Raw genomic sequence first — 19,217 nt, 5'->3', positions numbered from 1 at the left:
GATTTCCTTAGAAATTTGGAACAACAGAACCAAATGTATTGTTTTGAATGAGCAGATGAAATTCTCACAGTGTACCTGGTGTCTAAAATGGGAGGCTTTGAGAAAGGATAAAAAGATAACACTGAAGTATTTGTAATACAATAGCAACAATTGGAAGAATTAAATCTAATTTGACCTATTTTCTCTTTTAACCTACAGGAAAAGTATTCCTAAATCTGGGTTTGCAAAGTCCCACTAGACATGTAGTGCTGGTGTTTTTTTCCAACTGAGAAAAGCACAATAGATGATTTAAAAAAAACCAAAAAACATCTAACTGGGGTTTTTTTCTTAAATAAAAAAGAACAAAAAGAAACTAAAATATTGTAACTATTTATCTCTTTCATCCTCCAATAGCTCATGCCCACTGCAGGAGGGATCCCTCCTATCTGATCATGAACATCGACAGCTGCAAAGGTTTTCAGGGGCACAGAGTGACAGGACGAGGCAGGGGATGGTTTAAACTAAAAGAGGAGAGATTTAAACTCAGTGTTGGGAAGAAATTCCTCCCTGTGAGGGTGGGCAGGCCCTGGCACAGGGTGCCCAGAGCAGCTGTGGCTGCCCCTGGATCCCTGAGGTGCCCATGGCCAGGCTGGACAGGGATGGAGCAGCCTGGGACAGTGGAAGGTGTCCCTGCCATGGCAGGGGATGGGATGAGATGAACTTTAAGGTCCCTTCCAACCCAAACCATTCCATGGCTCTGTCATTTCAGTTTTTCCTGTCTCAGACCACCAGGACCATCCTGGTCTTCTTTACCAAACAACTTCACTAAGGAGATGGTCACAGCTAAGAGCACTTTGCAGCCAAGGTCATGCTCAGTGAGGTTAGGCCAAGCAATTAGGATAAAACAAATGAGAAAAAAGAACAGGAAGAGAAGTTCTTTCAGGTCTCTTGGAGCACAGTTTGGGGATTATTAGTAGTTTAATATTGATTGGATTCTTCAAATATATACCAGCTTGAAAACACTAAGCAAAGAATTTGGGCTTGCTGAGGATCAAAACATGAAAGAGAAGACTTATCTTTAAAATCACATTGCACACCTTGGTGTATGTTTGCCCTTGGTGTCCATCACCCAGCTCACAGGTACCCATTTGTGTGATCACTCCCCACTCTGGTGTGGGGATGGCCATGATGCTTTGAGAGGCCACCCAGAACAGAGCTAGACAGTGTTAAAGGAATAAAGGAGATATTTATTAAAAAGGCCTTCAAAGGATACACCTTGTGCAGTACAAGGACCCTGCTGAGGGTACACCCAAGACAGCTGGCAAACCATGAGTTCTCACACTTTTATAAATTTTGGTTCATTTCCATATTGGGGTTCGTTGTCCAATTCCAGCTCCAGGTTATGCAGTCCCATCCTCCCAGTTTGCTTTCCTCAATTCCCTGCTGTTTACACTTTTAGGGCCTGAAGCTGCAGCGGTGTCCTTGTTTTGTCTAACTAAACTGTGAGAACTCACTGACACTCTATATGAAATTTAGATCTATATACTAACGCAGTACAGAATGTGGAAAATATGAAAGCTAAAACTTAATACATCAGCCAAATTCCCTAAACACAGTTTAGTGCTTTCTTATAGCCCACTTGTTTTTCAGTCACACATTACACTAGGTATCCTTCTTTGGAAAAACAATTATATCAGTGTTATTTGTGGGTTTTTCCCCTTCTTCCACCTCTGACCCTCTCTCAATCCTCTGGTCCTTGCTTTCCAGAGTGCTTTTGCCCTTCTTTCCTTTCAGGGCACACCCACACAGGTTTCATTCCATGCCTTGGGCTCAGATGATCACAATGGGGTTGATAACAGCAGGAGCAGCATCCTCAGCAGGTGTCAGTTCCCTGCCCTGGGGATCAGTTCATCCCTTCCCTCCATGTAAAGATCCAGCCTGGCACAATTCCACCACACTCCTGCTAAAAGTACCCCCTTTATCCAGGCTGCTTGCAGGCCTGGAGATCTGTACAGGAAGAGGAAAAATCACCTACTTTGTTATTGTTCAAAACTGTTTCACGTCCCTCCCCTGCTGCAAAAACTCAGCTCAGTGCAGGAAGAAGGAATTTCCTGAAACCGATGCTGGTGCTGAGGCCCTGAAGGATGGATGGAACTCCAGGTATCAAATATCAGACCTGCACACACAGCAGCTGCTTTTACCCAGGGAGTGAGTTTGGCAATTGCAGGAATATTTCTGTTAATATAACCCTTAGGACATACCACAGGGGGTTTATGCTTTCCACTTATTATCCAACTTCAACTGGGGCATTTAAATTCCAGACCTAATGATTCCTGTAGAACCTATGTGGGTCTCCAGATCTGGCCCTTTAGCTTTGAGTCCTTTCCATTCTGTGACTCTCCATCCCAGGAGTGGCACTTGGCACTGGCCCTGCTGTCCCTGTGACTGCAGTGGAGCTGCCTCCACCCTCCTGGGACAGGGATTTTTCTTTTTCAGCCCAGAGACAGCACCCAGAGCGCCTGGAGGACAGGCCCTGTGGGTGCCCACCGGGCAGATGTGGGGCTTGGGGCTGTCCCCCAGCAGATCCCGGGGTGTCCATGCTTTAGTCCCCGCTTTGCCCGGGCGTTTCACTGCTACCTTTCCCCGGGCTCAGTGCGCGGAACCGGGACAGGGAGAGCTCTCACCCAGGACCCCGTGGGTGCAAGGGCGTGAGCGGCCCTTGGTCCCTCAGGGCTCCTTCCCAGGGCAGCAGCCCCTGACTCTGGGCTCCCCAGGCTGAGTTCGGAGCCCTTGGCCAATAGCCAGGGGTGGGCAGTGCTGAGCCCCCCGCCCTTCAGCCGCTGGCTCCGAACAGAGCGATCCCCGGCCCGGGGCAGAGCGATCCCCGGCCTGAAGCGGAGCCGGAGAGGGAAGGTGCCGGCCTTCGTTGGCGGGAAGACTAAACCCCGCCCCCTCCCCGCCCTTTGTTACGAATCAGCCAATAGTTCGCGCAGGGTGGTGACAGACATTTCTGCCACCCAATAATCTACAGGTGAGCGCATGCCACGCCAATGAGCACAGCGCAGGGAGCCGAACGCCCCGCCCCTCACTTTATAAAAGGTGTGCCCGGTAAGAGCTGCCGCTGTTGCGGTGCTGCCCAGACACGTTGCGCGTCTGTCCCGGCGCTCCTGAGCCATGGTGAGTGGGGCGAGGGCCTGGCGGGCCAGGGGTAGCCCGGTGCAGCTCCACGAGCTGCAGCGGTAAGGGCAGGGGGACGGGATGGGCGGCGGGACGGCCCCGCCGAGCCGTGTGGGCAGTGGGTCTCGCTGCCCCGAGCTGTGTCTTGTCCCGCGCCCTGTCGCTCCCGCCGTCTCGTCCCAAAATGGTGGCGGGCTCGCCGAGAACATGGCGGCCCCCGGGACCCTCAGGGGCTGCAGCTCCGTCCCGGGCACCGTCAGCCCCTGGGGCCGTCTGTCCATGCGGAGCCGCCGGGTTCCCGCGGCGTGTGGGGCCGGGGCAGCTCCGCGCGCGGTGCGCGACCCGCGGGGCCGCAGGGAGGGAAGGAGGAGCCCGGCCCACCGGCCTGGGAGGTGCCGAGGTGCCGCTCCCCCGCTCCTGCCCCGCGGCTGTCCGGGGGCTGGGCTCATGGGCAGAGTTCCTGAAGGACTTTGTGAGACGGGCTGGCGAGAATGAGCTGATAGGTTGAGTCACCTTGAAGGGCAGTCTGAGCGGTGTGACGGGGCTGGGGTATCCCACAGGACACGGTGCAGGTGCTGAGCTGGGCAGCGCTGCTGGAGGCTGGGATGGGCGTTCGGCTCTTCCCCGCGGGGGTGTTGCCTTCCTACATCTCTGAAAAGAGATTGTCAGAAGGTTACATGGATTTACAAATGTAGCAAGACTGCTGCTTGGAGGCATGTGAATGTGTGGGAAATACTTGTTAAGCTGAAAATTATTGGAAGTTAGAGTGTTGGTGGGATGTGTTGAGGTTCTTGCTGTTACCCTTCTCTCGGGGGCTGTTTATTGTCACGGTTTTCAAATAAAGTCAAATCAAGAATACGAATGCAGCCCCAGGTCTCTGCAAAGGATGTAGGTTCCGTGGAGTCCCATCCCAAGGCGACAGCGTTTCTCCATGTGGTGTGCTGCTAAGTTTGGTCTGAGCTGGCACAGCCATTCTCAGCAAGCTTGGCTTTCCATCAGCCTCACACAGGTACAGCTGCACCTTGGGCACCGTGCTGGGGAGTGCAGGGACCCAGAGCCTGATCCAGCAGTGCTGTGGGGGAGCTGGGGGGCTGCAGCCCAGCAGTGAGGGCAGCAAGGGGCTGAGGCTGCAGCTGCTGGAAGGGCAGTGACAGGACAGGGCAGTGCCCTTCACCTGGAGCACATCTTGTAGGGAAAGGAAGCAGAGACTGGGCTGGAGAAATTCTGCCTGAAACTGTGTGCCTGCAGATAATGTATATAAGTGTGGGGGAAAGCATTGGGTGTTAGTTAAGTAAATAAGAGGATTCTGTAGTGGCTTGAATACAGCATTTACCAGCACTGTCTGTATACATTTAATCCTTGTTCTGAAGCTCATCAGTGATGTGTGAAGGCCCTGAGCTATAATGAGTGTGGCAGTTCTCTTGCCTGTCATTCCAGCGTGGAGCTGGTGCTCTTGGAATAAAATTGGAGCCTCGTTCTTCAGTATTATTGGTTCTGTGAAAAGGCCATGCAGCACAAAATGGGCAGAGAATCTGTTAGTGTCTGACAGAGGTTTGTGCTTCATTGAATAGCCACATACTACTTAAAAGTCCTTAGTAGAGTTGTAGGAAAGCAGGTGAAAGACCTCTCAAAGCAGGACTCACAGTAGCACCAGGCCAGGCTTTATCACTGACCTTGTCTAGCCAAGTTTTGAAAGCCTCCAAGGATGGAAATCCCCTCCCACTTGTGCAGTGATCTGTTCCAGGGCCACACCATTCCACTGGGGAGGCTTTTCCTGACACAAACCTGAGCCTTGCATCAACCTCTGAGAATCTGCCCTGGAGCCACCTGCAGAGCAGAGGGAGCCTTCTTCTGTGCTCCCCACATGTCTCCTTTTGTTCCCTGGCTCATGGCTTGCCCTTCTGAGGACAAGAGCACTCGTGGGACATTCAGGCTGGTTTGTGTGGGAGCCTCCAGGATCTTTGCAGCAGGGCTCCCCCTCAGTTACTGCTGTTTGTGCAGGGAGTCATTGCCCCATGTGTTGAACTTTGTATTTTGTCCAAGTAAACATGCCACGTTTCAGCTCTGTGGCTGTGGTGCCAAGCTGTGCATTCAGAGCTGGAAGGGACACACAAAGGCCACTGAGTGCAGCTCCTGGCCCTGCTCAGGACACCCCCAGGAGTCCCACTCTTTGTGTTGAGTTCTGTCAGCCCTGGGGTTGTGACCCGGGCAGCCTGTTCCATTGTCTGGTCACCCTCTGGGGGAAGGATGTTTTCCTCATATCCAGGCAAACCTGCCCTGGCACAGCTTCCCTGGGGTCCTGTCACTGGTCACCAAAGAGTCTCCTGACGCCTTCTGATGCAAGGTGAGGCGACCTGGTTCTGAGGAAACGGCACGGCGACCCAAACTCTCCAGGGTCACTCGGGCCAAGAACACACGCAGACACCAGTATGGTGGACGGTTCAAGACCTTTATTGTCCCGTCTCATCGGGTTTTATACTGGGAAAGTTTTTTCCCTACGTCAGGGGGTCTTACTTTACTGTAATTGGTTAGTAAGGAGTAGAAAGTTACTAATGTTATGGGGGACTACATTCTTGGATGATCCTTTATCGCTAGGAGTTAGGGGGAGAGGAACTCTACTGCTTTCCGTGACATCGCAAGATTTTCCGAGCGCCTGACCCTATCTACTACAGTGTCCTCTTGTGGGGAACTCTAGACCATGACCAAATCTCCCCTCTTCTCTGGCTACCCAAGCCAATGGCCTCAGCTGCTCCACATACCCTTCTCTTTACCCACTGCATCTCTGGTGTGGTGTAGTCCTTACACACCTTGCAGTGACCTTTTCCAGCTGCTTGGGGGTTTCTCCAGCAAGGGTTAGGTCACTGTTAGAACCTCAGTCAGGTGAGGGTCCAGGCTGATGTGGTGGTCTCTGTTCTGTCCCTGCAGAGAAGTTTCAGGCTGTCCTGCTCTCCCAAAGGATGTTCCCTGAGTCATGGCCATGTCTGCTCTGTGTGGCACTGCTGTCAGCTTTCCTGTCACCTCTTGCACACTGTGCAGGTGGCTGTGTGCTCTCTGCCATGTAGCACTGGCCCAGCTCAGTGCCTCAGCCTGCAGGGTGATGGTGTAATGGCTTTGGAGGGGAGGAGGGTGGCAGCAGCTCCGAGTGATGCTGCTTGCAGAGAGGATGTGGGCTGGACACCTGAATGTACAGCTTGGATGGATGGGAGCTTAAAACAGTTCAGTGCTGTGCTTGAGAACAGGTGATTCTTTTTTTTTTTTTTTTTTTTTTTTTTTGACAAATACAATTTTTAATTTAATGGGGTTCCCAATGCGTTTGAAAGGACTGTGCTGCTTTTCTGCATTGACTCTGGATGTGGAATAGGCAGTTCCAGGTCATAGAATCACAGACTGGTTTGTGTTAGAAGGGACCTTAAAGACCATCCAGTTTCATCTCTTCCACCAGACCAGGTTGCTTCAAGTGTCCAGCTTGGTCTTGGACACTTCCAGGGATGGGGCAGCCACAGCTTCTCTGGGCAGCCTGTGCCACCTTCACAGGGAAGAATTTCATCCTAATGTCTAGTCTAACCCTATCATCCTGTATTTTAAGGCCATTTCCATTTGTGCAAAGTCCCTCTCGAGCTCTTTTAGGCACCGGGAAGGGGCTTTAAAGTCTTCCTGGAACCTTCTCTTCTCCAGATGAGCATCCCCAGCTCTCCCAGAGGGGCTCCAGGCCTGGAGCAGCTCCGTGGCCTCCTCTGGGTTCTCTCCAGCAGCTCCAGCTCCTTCCTGTGCTGGGCCCAGGGCTGGGGCAGCTCTGCAGGTGGGGCCTCACCTGAGCAGGGCACAGGGGCAGAATCCCCCCTGCCCTGCTGCCCCCTGGGGGATCAGCCCAGCACAGGGGGGTCTGGGGGGCCAGAGCACGGGGCTGGGGCTGAGCTTCTGATGCACCAACACCCCCATGTCCTTCTGATCCACCAGCACCCCCATGTCCTTCTGATCCACCAACACCCCCATGTCCTTCTGATCTACCAACACCCCATGTCCTTCTGATCTACCAACACCCCATGTCCTTCTCCCCAGGGCTGCTCTCTGCCCATTCTCTGCCTGGCCTGTACTTGTGCCTGAAAGTACTCCTGCTTGTCCTGGAATTCCAGGGAACCAAATTGTCCCATCCAGTCACAGAGTCTGAACAGAGTTTTGGGTAATGGTCACATTAAACTGGAATCTATGTAGGCTTTTCTAGAATGTCCTTTACTGACATTCAAAACTAGATGTTGAATATAAAATGCCACAGATGGACCAGAATTTGGAGAGGGTTTGTCTTTTATCATTTGAAGTCCTGTACTGCAATATTAAAGAAATTGGTTTGAAACTCTGGACATTAGAGGGAATTTGGGAATTCATAAATGGGTAGGAACAGATGATTTTGCTGCCATGAACTATCTTCTACATGGCTTTCATGAGGTAGTTTTTATCTGGTGTTGAGGAGTTCAGTACCTTGTGTACAGCAGCGTGGTTTGAGGCCTGATGAGTCTGTATTTATGGAGGGTTGTGAAGGGGTTTGTTAGGCAAAGCCTTTCCTACTGAGTGACAAAGTTTCCTCAAGGGGTCTGGAGAATATTTTTTTGGTTTTGTGTACATTAAATGAGGTGCTTCCGGGTCCTGGGAGGATTTTGTTGCTTCTGGGCGCTGGGTGTTGCTGTTCTGGACACTTAGGCCAATGAGAGGTGTGATCATCAGCTTTTCTAAATATTTGGTTTGGTATGAAGAGAGAAATTGGCTGAAGAACTTGAAAGAGTTGATCAGACTCTTCCTGTCTGATTGAAAAATAACAAAGGGGAATGAGTTTGTAAAAATGATAATGTCCAAAAGGGTTTTTCTGGGCGGAGCTGATGATGCCTCAAAGGGGCTTTTGTGTCCTGTCATGTGTTGTGCCAAATGCCCCCAACACCGAGACAATCAGGCCAATGTTGAAATGGCTTTGCGGGCTGGCAGTCCCCCCGGGCGTGCTGAACAAGGGCAGTTGTGTTTGTGCTGAGCCGTGCGTTCTGTCCCTGTCCCTGTCCGCAGCGCGAGTGCATCTCCATCCACGTGGGGCAGGCGGGCGTGCAGATCGGCAATGCGTGCTGGGAGCTCTACTGCCTGGAGCACGGCATCCAGCCCGACGGGAACATGCCCAGCGACAAGAGCATCGGCGGCGGGGACGACTCCTTCAACACCTTCTTCAGCGAGACGGGGGCGGGGAAGCACGTCCCGAGGGCGGTCTTTGTGGACCTCGAGCCTGCAGTCATAGGTAACACTGACACTGCAAGGTGTTATTCGTGAGCAGCTTGGCTAGGCCAATGTTCAAGCAGCAATCAATTTATTAATTGATATGGTAAAGTATGAGCAATACAGCGCTGGGGGGGAGTTTTCCCTCCAGCTGCACACCAATAGTTGAGGGTTACAGGTATTTATAGGGATACTCATAAGCTTTCTCAGCAGTTTCTATTCCATTTTTACTCATCAGCAGTTTCTATTCCCAATTTTTACGTCACAATTCTATACATTATTGTGATTTAGTTTTTCTCAGGATGTACCCCAAAAGGAGCATCCCCAGATGGTGCTGGTCTGGTTTCTGAAAGAAGGAAGAAGAATCCCATCTGGTGAGGTCCAGCTCTCCAGATGTGGGTCCACCTTTTAATTGCAAAGACTATAAGTCTCATAACAGTGATGTCCAGCTTCCCCTGGTTGAAACCATAAATCCTTGGGCTGATGTTCATCTTCCTTTCTCAAGCTGCTTTTCTCTGCTTTATTAAGGTGTGAGATAAGCATATTTCCTTTATATATATATTCCAAAGCTATAGTTTCAAGGATACAAGCAATATTCTAAAATCATACTTGAAAAGATAATTATTGCAGAGCTCTTTAAGGCTTAAGCAGAAAGTTCCTGTCAAAGAGCAACATCCTTAACGCTTTAATTCTTAAGACTTATAAAGGTTAATTGCAAACAAAAGACAGGTTCAAAGACCTTCCTCCATGCTTTACTTTCCTCAGTTATTATTAGAATTCACCTTTATAACTGTCCCATTGTTGGTTTCCACCCATTTCACAGTCACAAATACACACGTTGCCTGTATGTACCTGAGACAAAGCACAGCTTTGTATTTCACAAGGCACTGGAGAGCATTGCCACATGTTATTGCCACATCAATACTTTACACTATTGGTTTTGGCTGAGGGATCCATTCCTCTAGTCCTGAAAAATGCTTTGGGCTTTAAATTTTTAGTGCATGAAGCTTGCCTACACCTTCAGTGATGGAAAATACTTGGCTTTATTTTCATTGAGACTGGCAAAAGTGCTCTGTGGAGCTTTCAGGAGTTTCAGCATTGCCTTCTGCCAGGCTGTGGAGTTAAATGGGTCTCATGAACACATTTCATGGTTTTGCTATGCAAGGAGCAGTTCCAGCCCCTTGGAACAGTATGGCATGATGTGTGCTGCAGTCAGTAGAACCTCTTTAAGAGACACAATAGATGTCATTAGGAAGATTCCTTATTGCACACAGGAATGATTGCTGTAGTTTCCCAAAGCAGTCTGTGGAAGCTGAACAGTGCTTGCAGAAATGAGTCCCCATAGCTGGCCTAAATTCAGAGATTTCTGAACATGCACTTCAGCTTCCTGGTGCCTTATCTTAGAGAAACAGTCTATTCCTGAAAATGTGTTCTCTTCCAAGCTCTGGCAACACCATCTCATGGTTGTTCAGTTGTGATCCCATGCATCACCTACTGACCAGTCCTCCATCCTGGGGCAGTAGATGCACTGTCAGCTCAATGTGAGCTCCTGGTTTCACAAGACCTTCATCCTTCATGTCAGGAATCCTGGATTTCCTCTCACCAGTGTGTGCCAGAAGTAATTGTTCTGGTGCTGGTTTTTGGCTATCTTGCCTCAAGTAGTGATTTGGGGCTGTTATAGCAGAGGTCTGTGTTGCCTGTGCTTATGCAGCTGCTGTGGTTTATCTTTCTGCAATACAGAGCTGGGGAGATGTGACTGTGGCCACTCCTCTGTACCCAAACCATGGCTGTTCTGTAACTTCTGTTCAGTGTAACCCACCAGACCCCTTCCTGTGGCTAACACAGCAGATGAACCTCTCAGGGGAGCAGAAGCTGTGTGGCTGTTTCAGGGAGGGAGTGCTGGGCTATAACTTTGAAATGAGCCCAGGCACCCTTGGCCATGCACTGATATTCCCAGGAGCTGTTGCAGGTCTGGCTTTATGCTTTTTTGAGCTCTGTGGCTGTTGCCTCCTCTGCTCTGGCCAGGTGGTGGCTCTGAGCAACCAGGAACAGCTCAGAGATGAGACAGGTGGCAAAACAGGGCAGAGGAGCTGGTGAGTCTTGGAACAAATGCTAAAAAGTAGTGAGTGTTCCAGTGCTTGTTGGTGATGCAGGTGTAGTGTGGGGAGATGGATAATACTCAAAGTTAGGGCTTTTTGTTAAAGGTTACATCCTGTGCCTTTCTGGGAAATGGCTGTTACTCCTCCCTGGCTAATGTGGAAATTACTGCCCCAGGTCCCTGGGCAGGGCTCATGAGTCCCCATTCATGCAGCAAGTCCCTGTGCACTGAATTTATGAAAAACCATCTTTGTGCATGCAGCTGCCATGTGTGCACAGGGGTTTCTGTCCTTCCACGTCAGTGCTGGCCTTGCACAAAGCAGCAGGATGGTGGGTATGCACCACCTCTGTGAATGTGGTGGGAAAATACCATCAAACTTTCCAGCACAAAATAGGGCAGTGACATCTGGGAATTCAATACAAGTGTCTTTAACAGTCTACCCCAGCTAGACTTGAAAACATGGAGGATAAAATATCTGGGGCAAGCTGGTTTAGCTGTCCCCTCACCCAAGTCCTTTGTTCCAGGCACACTTTTGTGGCTGATCCTCTGAACTAAGTTTTGTTACTTCCCAAGGACCATCCTGGCTCGTGCTACCCCTGTCTGCATAGGATAAAGAAAGAACCATTTTATTTTGGTTCTATATTTTTCCCTTATTATATTTGTCTCTTTTAATGCGGAGAAGTATTATAGGAAGTCTTAGACACATGGGTATTTGGGTGGTAAACTTTTCCAAATTGTTTTTATTTTGATGCAGTCTTAGAAATACTTTAGACTGTTGGATTGCAGACTGGAGTGGGAGTTGCTCAGCCTAAACTGGTTAAATGCTAACTTTTTTTTTATGTCTTAAGTTTTACTTTTCTTTGTCTTGCTTGTTCTATTTCAGATTAATGAATACATGCAAGCAGGCAACTTCAGCTGTAGTTAATAAGGCTCTCTGCTGTCCACCTGATTTAAATTAAAGAATGCAATACTGCAATAGCACACAAGAGTGGTTTGAGTTAAACCAGAGACAAAGCTCTGCTGAGTGTCTTTGTACCTTTCTGGTAGGACAGAGCTTTAGCCTGCTGGGTGTTAGTGCATATTTCTGGGAACTAGTGGCTCTTAATCAGTCTCCAAAAACTGCTGGGGGATGTGTGTGCTACAGCTTACAGCTCAGTGTTCAGATAATTGCTCTAAGAGCATCTCCATCTCTTTTGAACCCTTCTCCACCTTTGGCACAAAGTACAGTGAAGAGAAAGGGACATGTAAGCAGAGTTGGCTCTGCTTGCCCACAGAAACTGGGGTCAAGCAGAATCCTGGAGGGATTGGGAAGTGAAGGGGAAAAATGGGATTTCGGCTACAGGCTGCAAAATGGGCCTTAAGTTGCCTTAAACTGGAAAAATGCTTCTGCTATAGTCCAGATTTTAATTTTGCTCTGACAGGTCAGAATTCTAAACTTTGGTGTAAAATAGAGCAGTTTCCTAAGCAATAACTTAATTTTTCTTAGTTATTCAGCATTTAGGCTGTGGGAAGGCACCTACTGATTGGTATTTGCTTTTTATCTCTAAAGGTTTAAATACATTATTCTGGACACCCCTGGAAGTTTGAAAAAGCTGCTCTATATAGAACATTTACTTGAAATATTTCTATATTATATAATAATATGTATCTTGTCTCTCCCCAGATGAAGTTAGGAATGGGACATACCGACAGCTCTTCCATCCTGAGCAGCTGATATCTGGCAAAGAAGATGCTGCAAACAACTATGCTCGAGGTCACTACACAGTGGGGAAGGAGATCATTGATCTGGTTCTAGAGCGCATCAGGAAGCTGGTGAGGCTCCACTGCAGGCTCTGAAACATCTGTTTTACAGGGTTTGGAAATGAGGTTATCAAATACATCAACTGTGCTTTCATTTCTTTGTGGTATGAGAATCTGTGGACTTAGTGTGCATCTGCTTTTGTTCTTAGCCAGCTGAGAATGGCTGGGTTTCTGCTGTCAGATATGGCTTTCAAGTGGCCTAAAATGCTGATGAGGCACCTAAAACTTCATCTATAGTTTCATGTTTAGAAAGTCAGAACCAAAAATTATGATTTGCATAGTTCCTGCTGGGGAAGGATTGGTGTCTGGCTGTGGCTCTTTCAAGGAATTTTAAATAAGAGTGCTTGTTTCTGTGGTTTGGACTATTGTTTGCATTTCCTGCTATTATGATTTCTGGATTAATTTTATGGTAATAACAGTAGAAAAGGAATCAATCTCAGTAAGTTGGGATGTTTCAGCTTCCCTAGTTCTTCAGTCATGTGGCAAACTTATGAAGGGAGCAGTTTAGAAAGTTCAAGTTCCCTATTTAGGGCTGCTAAGCATGTCCATTGCCCAATCTGTGTCACAAAGGTGGTAATTCTCATTGCACAAATTCCAGGTGCTTTGATATGGAATTATAACTGAGTCTTGGTGTAAAGTTCACCTTTTGCAGATTACAACTGGAATTATTCTCAACGCTTGACTGCCACAGTCTCTAATTAAAGCAATGATAAATTTGCAGCAGGCTTTACTTTGACCTGAAAAACAGTCATGATTTCTTTGTACAAGCTGTTGGCAGTCCCTGTTGTCCTGGGAGCTGAGCATCATGTGGCACCTCTTTGTGAGGACAGGGCTGTCTGGTTTTGTCTCCTGAGTGGGGTGAATGGGACTGGCACTGTAATGGGCTGTGACAGCTCGCTTCCCCCTGCAGAGATACACACTTGGCACTCGTGCAGCATTGCTACAGTAGCTCTGGGATGGGGGATTGCTCCATTTTTGTGCAGTTAGAGAATGCCAAGTAACTGTAAGGGATAGATAGTGTGTAGGTCTTAGAATATTCCTGTTTTCTTGCTCATTGTTAATGGCCTCAGCTGAGAATTGGGGATAGAAGGAATTTTAAGCTAGCGATTTGAAGTGGTCATCATCCAATACATAGAGGGTTTAAACCAGCCAAGAATATTGCTTATCCTGGGACACCTTCTTGACTCTTGATGGATAAATTCTGTATTTCTGAAGCTTGAACAGTTGGTATGTGTCAGAATTCAGTGCTGTCTTTCTTGAGCTTGATTGGGGATTCTTAAAGCACACAATGTCTTGAACACCTGTATTTTCTCTTTCAGTCAGATCAGTGCACTGGCTTGCAGGGCTTCCTGATTTTCCACAGCTTTGGGGGAGGAACTGGGTCTGGTTTCACCTCTCTGCTGATGGAGCGCCTCTCAGTTGACTATGGGAAAAAATCCAAGCTGGAATTCGCCATCTACCCTGCACCTCAGGTCTCGACAGCTGTTGTGGAGCCCTACAACTCCATCCTGACCACCCACACCACGCTGGAGCACTCTGACTGTGCCTTCATGGTTGACAATGAGGCCATTTATGACATTTGCCGTAGGAACCTGGACATTGAACGCCCAACCTACACCAACCTGAACCGCCTCATCGGTCAGATAGTGTCTTCCATTACTGCCTCCCTTAGGTTCGATGGTGCCTTAAACGTGGATCTTACCGAGTTCCAGACTAACCTGGTGCCTTACCCTCGCATCCACTTCCCGCTGGTCACCTACTCCCCGATCATTTCAGCAGAGAAGGCGTACCACGAGCAGCTCTCCGTGGCTGAGATCACCAACGCCTGCTTCGAGCCCTCCAACCAGATGGTGAAGTGTGACCCTCGGCACGGCAAGTACATGGCGTGCTGCATGCTGTACCGCGGGGATGTGGTGCCCAAGGACGTCAACGCTGCCATTGCTGCCATCAAGACCAAGCGCACCATCCAGTTTGTGGACTGGTGTCCCACTGGATTTAAGGCAAGTTTCGGTTCCACCATGATTTCTTAGGTTTCTCTTTCACTGTCCTGGGTGGTGGGTGCTGTTTTGTGGCAATGGGGCAGGGTGGTGGAAATGCTGCCAGTAATAATTTTGTTCGTAGTTATACCAATAATAATCAAAGGGTTTCTAAACTGGCTAGTTCCTCTAATAATTGGAGCCTCAGACATGGCATTCCCATGAAGAAACAACATCAGCTTCTGACTACTGTTCTTCAAAGTGTCTCCTTCAGAAGCTGCTCAGAGTAAGGCCACAAGAGCAGCCATTCCAAGTCCATGCACACACACACACACCCCACAAATAGCTCAGCAGAGGGAAGACAGGAAGGGTCTTAGTATGGTGTATTCCAGTGAAGGTTTATTGCATCCACCACGCCAAGGGATCAGGGACAAAGACACAACCATGTGCTGTGCACAGGCTTTGTGTGGGGTCAGTGACCAGTGACCTGAAGGCAAAGGGCAGCAATGTGTAGGGGAAATGGGGGATGAACAGTTGGGGTGGGCAGGGTCAACTGGCCACTGGGGGAAGCAATCTAATGTAGATTGGCAACAGTGCTGCACAGCACCATGGGGGATGTCTTCTCTCTCAGCCTGGTGGGTGTCACAGTGGTCACGAGGGTTGCAGGATGAAGAGAGAGGCGAGAATGTTGACCTCATGTTCAGAAGGCTTGATTATTTATTATTTTATGATATATATTACATTATGACTATACTAAAAGAATAGAAGGAAAGTTCTCAGAAGGCTAGCTAAGCTAAGAATAGAAAAGGAATGAATAACAAAGAGCTGTGTCTCAGCAGAGTGAGACCCAGCTCTGCCGTGAGTGGTCAGTAAATCCAAACATCCTCCTGAGACCAATCACAGATGCACCTGTTGCATTCCACAGCAGATAACCATTGTTTACATTTTGTTGCTGAGGCTACAGCTTCTCAGAAGGGAGAAAAATCTTAAATAAAGGATTTTTATAAAAAGATGTCTGTGACAGGTGGGGAAAACTCTGGTGTGTTTCCACAATGGAGTGTGTTTGCTCTGAGCTGTTCTGTAGGTACCTGGTTTGTATTCTGAGATGTGGAGATTTAGGTTCTCATGCCAGGGCTGTTTTGTGAGTCACACATTTTAATCAACTCCTGTTGTCTGACTTTGATTATTGTCACTGTCAAACACCACTGAGAAACTCATGTCTCTTCCACCTCTCCTGTAGGTTGGCATCAATTACCAGCCCCCCACAGTGGTTCCTGGGGGTGACCTGGCCAAAGTGCAGCGGGCAGTCTGCATGCTGAGCAATACCACGGCCATTGCCGAGGCCTGGGCTCGCCTGGACCACAAGTTTGACCTGATGTATGCCAAACGTGCCTTTGTTCACTGGTATGTTGGAGAAGGGATGGAGGAGGGGGAGTTCTCAGAGGCTCGGGAAGATTTGGCTGCACTTGAGAAGGATTATGAAGAAGTGGGCACAGACTCGATGGATGGAGAAGATGAAGGAGAAGAATATTAAATCCAACAGTGAATTGCAAGTCTTTGCCATTTTACTGCCTCTTTAGTAGCAATGTAAATGATGTCAACTGATTGGAATAAACTTCTTTAATCAAGAACTTTGATAGTGTCCAAACACTATGTGCACTCATTAACTACATGCAGTCAGCAGTCCAGGAGATGGAATTACTTTCTGAAGAAGGTAGCTGAATAAAATAACCATGCTATGGTTCAGTCAGCTCTTGTCCTTTAAGCATTGCTATGTGAAAAGCTATTAGTGCCCAGAACATGAGATTAGAATGAGCTGGAGCTTTTCCTGGAAGGTGTTAGGTATATATTTTCCAAGACTCTAGAGCTGGTGTCACAAGAGGCAAAAGGAGCTGTGTTACCCATAAAAGATGCAAAGCTGAAGGCTGTTTGAGTTAGCTGTCTCCTGTTCTTAGAGAGGGCCATGACTTAGAGATGCAGTAACCTGGATGGGGAGGAGATGTCCTGGAGGGGTGTCCCATAGCATGGTGGACCTGCCACTGTAGCCAGAGCCTGAGCAATGATTGCCCTCGTGTTGCTGTGCCCTCCCACAGAAGGAGCTGCAGTCCCTCCTGAAACTGTCTGGAGAAAAATCTCTGGGTTAGCTGGCCAAAGTTAAACATCTTAGTTTTCCCTAAAACTAAGTCTTTTGCAGAAGTAATTATTCCATGGCTTCAGATATGAGCATCCTTCTGTGTAAGCTGGTGGAACAGGAGAGGATTTGGCTAATCAGGTTTATCTTCAGATGTGAGCAGCCTCTGTCTGAAACCTTCTGCATCGACTGAGTGGGGGCCTGGGCACACAGTGAAGCACAAACCAAATAACTGCATTGTTGTAGAGCTGGATGACTGAGCAGTCTCCCCCACAGCAATGCCAAAGGTGGAATAGTTAAATCTGATGATTGAATACTGAATGTGATTACAGGATACCAAAGCCTGACTCAAAGATGAGATTTGGGCTGGAGAATTTTCCCCATCCAATTTCAAACTTACTCATATTCCTTCTGATTTAATAGCAGGGCATGATTCAGGCAAGCCTTGAAATCTGTTGGTTGCAGATATGCACACCTGCTTGGCAGGAGTCTCAGCTGAATTATGCAAGATCCTGAACTCCTTTCTGCATGGAAGCTTCAGTGCTCAGGTAATGCTGCAGTATCTGACATCCCTCACAAAATGGGGCCCTTTTCCTGGTCCCAGTTGGCTGCACTTGTTCTAGGTGGGGGTGTCACCTGTAATTTAGAGTAACAGGCTCCTGCTCTTGATAGAAGGTCCCAGAACAATCCTGGTCTGTGAGAGCTGACCAGGAATTGCTTTGGCTCCTCTTTTTCTGGATCACTGTATTTTTTTGTTTTTAGCCATTGTGTTGAGTCAATCTGATTTGCAGCTACAAGTTACCAGTTTTACAAGGATGGGGAGAGCAGTCTTAGTGCTTTATCACCTCCATGGTTGTGTCAGACAGCCAGCCCTGCTGCTGTGCAGGATGTGTGGCAATCACACCTCCTGCCATTCAGCACAGCTAGTGTGGCCAGTGTTTCAGTGAGTTTCTCATTTGTTTTTCCTTGTGGTTTTATGTTCCAGGGTAGACATAACTGTCATGAATTTGAAGTCCTGTTGATTAACATATTTTCCTGCTTACTGGTTGATTAAGCAAATGTGTTTGGTGGGGCCCAGGGACAGACACAATTCATTCCAGTCAGAAGGACTCCATGTTGGCAATCATTCAGGTTTTAATGGGATGGCAGTTCCCAGAGAGAAACGTGCACAGGGCTGTTTGGTGCCATGCAAGGGTCAGGTTTTCACCCCAAACATCCTGTATTGCCAGCAGATCATGGGGAGTGCTCTGTGCCACAAGTGCAGCACCATCATTTCCTTTGGAAGTTAATTGTGTTGGAGTTGTGGGTTTCTGAACTGGCCTTTAGTGGGATCTTTTAGCAGTGATTTGGCTTTTCTGTGAGGAATTTGGTTTCATTGAAGCCTGGCCTACTCTCTCCTGCAAATAGTGTCTGGTTTTTACTGCATTGTGGATTACTTGTGTAGAGGCCACTTCCTCTGCAGTGGGAGTTGGCTCATGGTGTGTCTGTTTGAGGTGTGTTCATTGCTGAGGCTGTGCAGGGCTCTCAGCCATGTAAAATCCTGGTGCACATGGAATGCTGAGCTCTGAAAACCTGGGAATGGCATTCTCTGTAGGCATTAGATGAGAAGCATTATGCTTTTAATTTTTAAAAGTAACATGGAATGTTACTTAGAGAAGATGTAATCTGCAACATGATGGGTGGAAGGTTTCACAAGAGATGCTCTGGCACCTGGTAGCAATGGGACTGCTGCTGAAAACACATTATACATTTTCAGCCTACATCATGCTTGAACCTTCATCATATTAGTATTAAGAAACCCTGTTGCTTTAGCTAGTGGGCAGCTGCTCTCTGTGTAGGCATGTGCATGCTGAGCTAAGATAAGATAGGGTTTTTCTCAGATATGAAGCCAATTACAGCAGGAAAATCCTGCTAAAACTGCTCTTGCTTCAGTGAGCTGCAGAAACCCTTAAAAATGTTCTAATTACTGACTCTATGGTTGGATTAGCAAATGTGTGGCTCATCTGCTTCCTGAAATGTAGAGAACTTGCACTGAATTAAAATTTGAGTGTAAGAGTGAACTTCTGAAACTTGCAGAGGTTGATGTTAGCTGTCACTTTAAGGAAATTGCTTGCTTGGCACTCTGAAAGCCTTTCTCCAATTCTGTACTTTAATTGTTGTTTTGTTTGATAAGAAATGCCCATACTTGTGCTTTGCACAGTCATGTGCCTGTTTGCACTGGCAGAAGTGCAGGCATTATCTAGTGGTAACTAAATATATCTTTACCTGTGTGGTGACACAGCTTTCTCCAGTATTGAGATTGGCAATTAATAGCTCTCACCTGACAGAAAAACTTGTGTGAGTCATGAGGTGGAGGAGGAGGAGGAAACGAGTTGGAGCCATGGCGGTCACTGTGAACTTTGTGGTAAATTCTGGTGTTATCTGTAAGATCTGTTCTAGGATAGTTCTGGTGCTGTTCCAGGAGAATGCAATGCAGCAGAATTTGATTTCCACCCACTCCCCTCTCTGAAAAAGCAATCTGAGTCTCCTTTAATGTGCTAATATCTATATTTTATATATAATTATGTACATTTCTGATTTCTGGAGTAAGTATGCCACAGTGTAATTGTATAATGAAAGAGGTAACATAAGCCCACAGCTACACATGCCTCTACCTCCTTACTACAGACAAACTGATCTCACTTAATATCAGAAAGAACTTTTGTGTCTCACATACTTAAAATTCTGTCAAATAGGCAAGGTTCACCCATTCACTCATTCCATTACTTTATGCCTGCTTACAGGAGCATCTTTGCACAATTTTTGG

General features: G+C 47.7%; 1 protein-coding gene across 1 annotated transcript; it reads left to right on the top strand.

The window, feature by feature from the left end:
* The first annotated feature begins 3,110 nt into the window (after positions 1 to 3,110).
* Positions 3,111 to 15,911, top strand: LOC131092807 (tubulin alpha-8 chain). Its single transcript, XM_058039707.1, has 5 exons — positions 3,111 to 3,156; positions 8,206 to 8,428; positions 12,168 to 12,316; positions 13,624 to 14,304; positions 15,521 to 15,911. Exons 1-5 carry the CDS (start codon positions 3,154 to 3,156, stop codon positions 15,812 to 15,814), a joined length of 1,350 nt encoding a protein of 449 aa, XP_057895690.1. The 5' UTR covers positions 3,111 to 3,153; the 3' UTR covers positions 15,815 to 15,911.
* The last annotated feature ends 3,306 nt before the right edge of the window (positions 15,912 to 19,217 follow it).

Source organism: Melospiza georgiana, chromosome 23, assembly GCF_028018845.1.
Source record: "Melospiza georgiana isolate bMelGeo1 chromosome 23, bMelGeo1.pri, whole genome shotgun sequence".
In the NCBI taxonomy this organism is placed as follows: domain Eukaryota; kingdom Metazoa; phylum Chordata; class Aves; order Passeriformes; family Passerellidae; genus Melospiza; species Melospiza georgiana.
This window is presented reverse-complemented; position numbering and strand designations above follow the sequence as displayed.

What these genes read in the sequence shown, in the direction of transcription:
- LOC131092807 (XM_058039707.1), top strand. An exon ending in CCTCGAGCCTGCAGTCATAG is followed by an intron (nt 8,429 to 12,167) that starts GTAACACTGACA and finishes GTCTCTCCCCAG; the next exon opens with ATGAAGTTAGGAATGGGACA. An exon ending in GGTGTCCCACTGGATTTAAG is followed by an intron (nt 14,305 to 15,520) that starts GCAAGTTTCGGT and finishes CCTCTCCTGTAG; the next exon opens with GTTGGCATCAATTACCAGCC.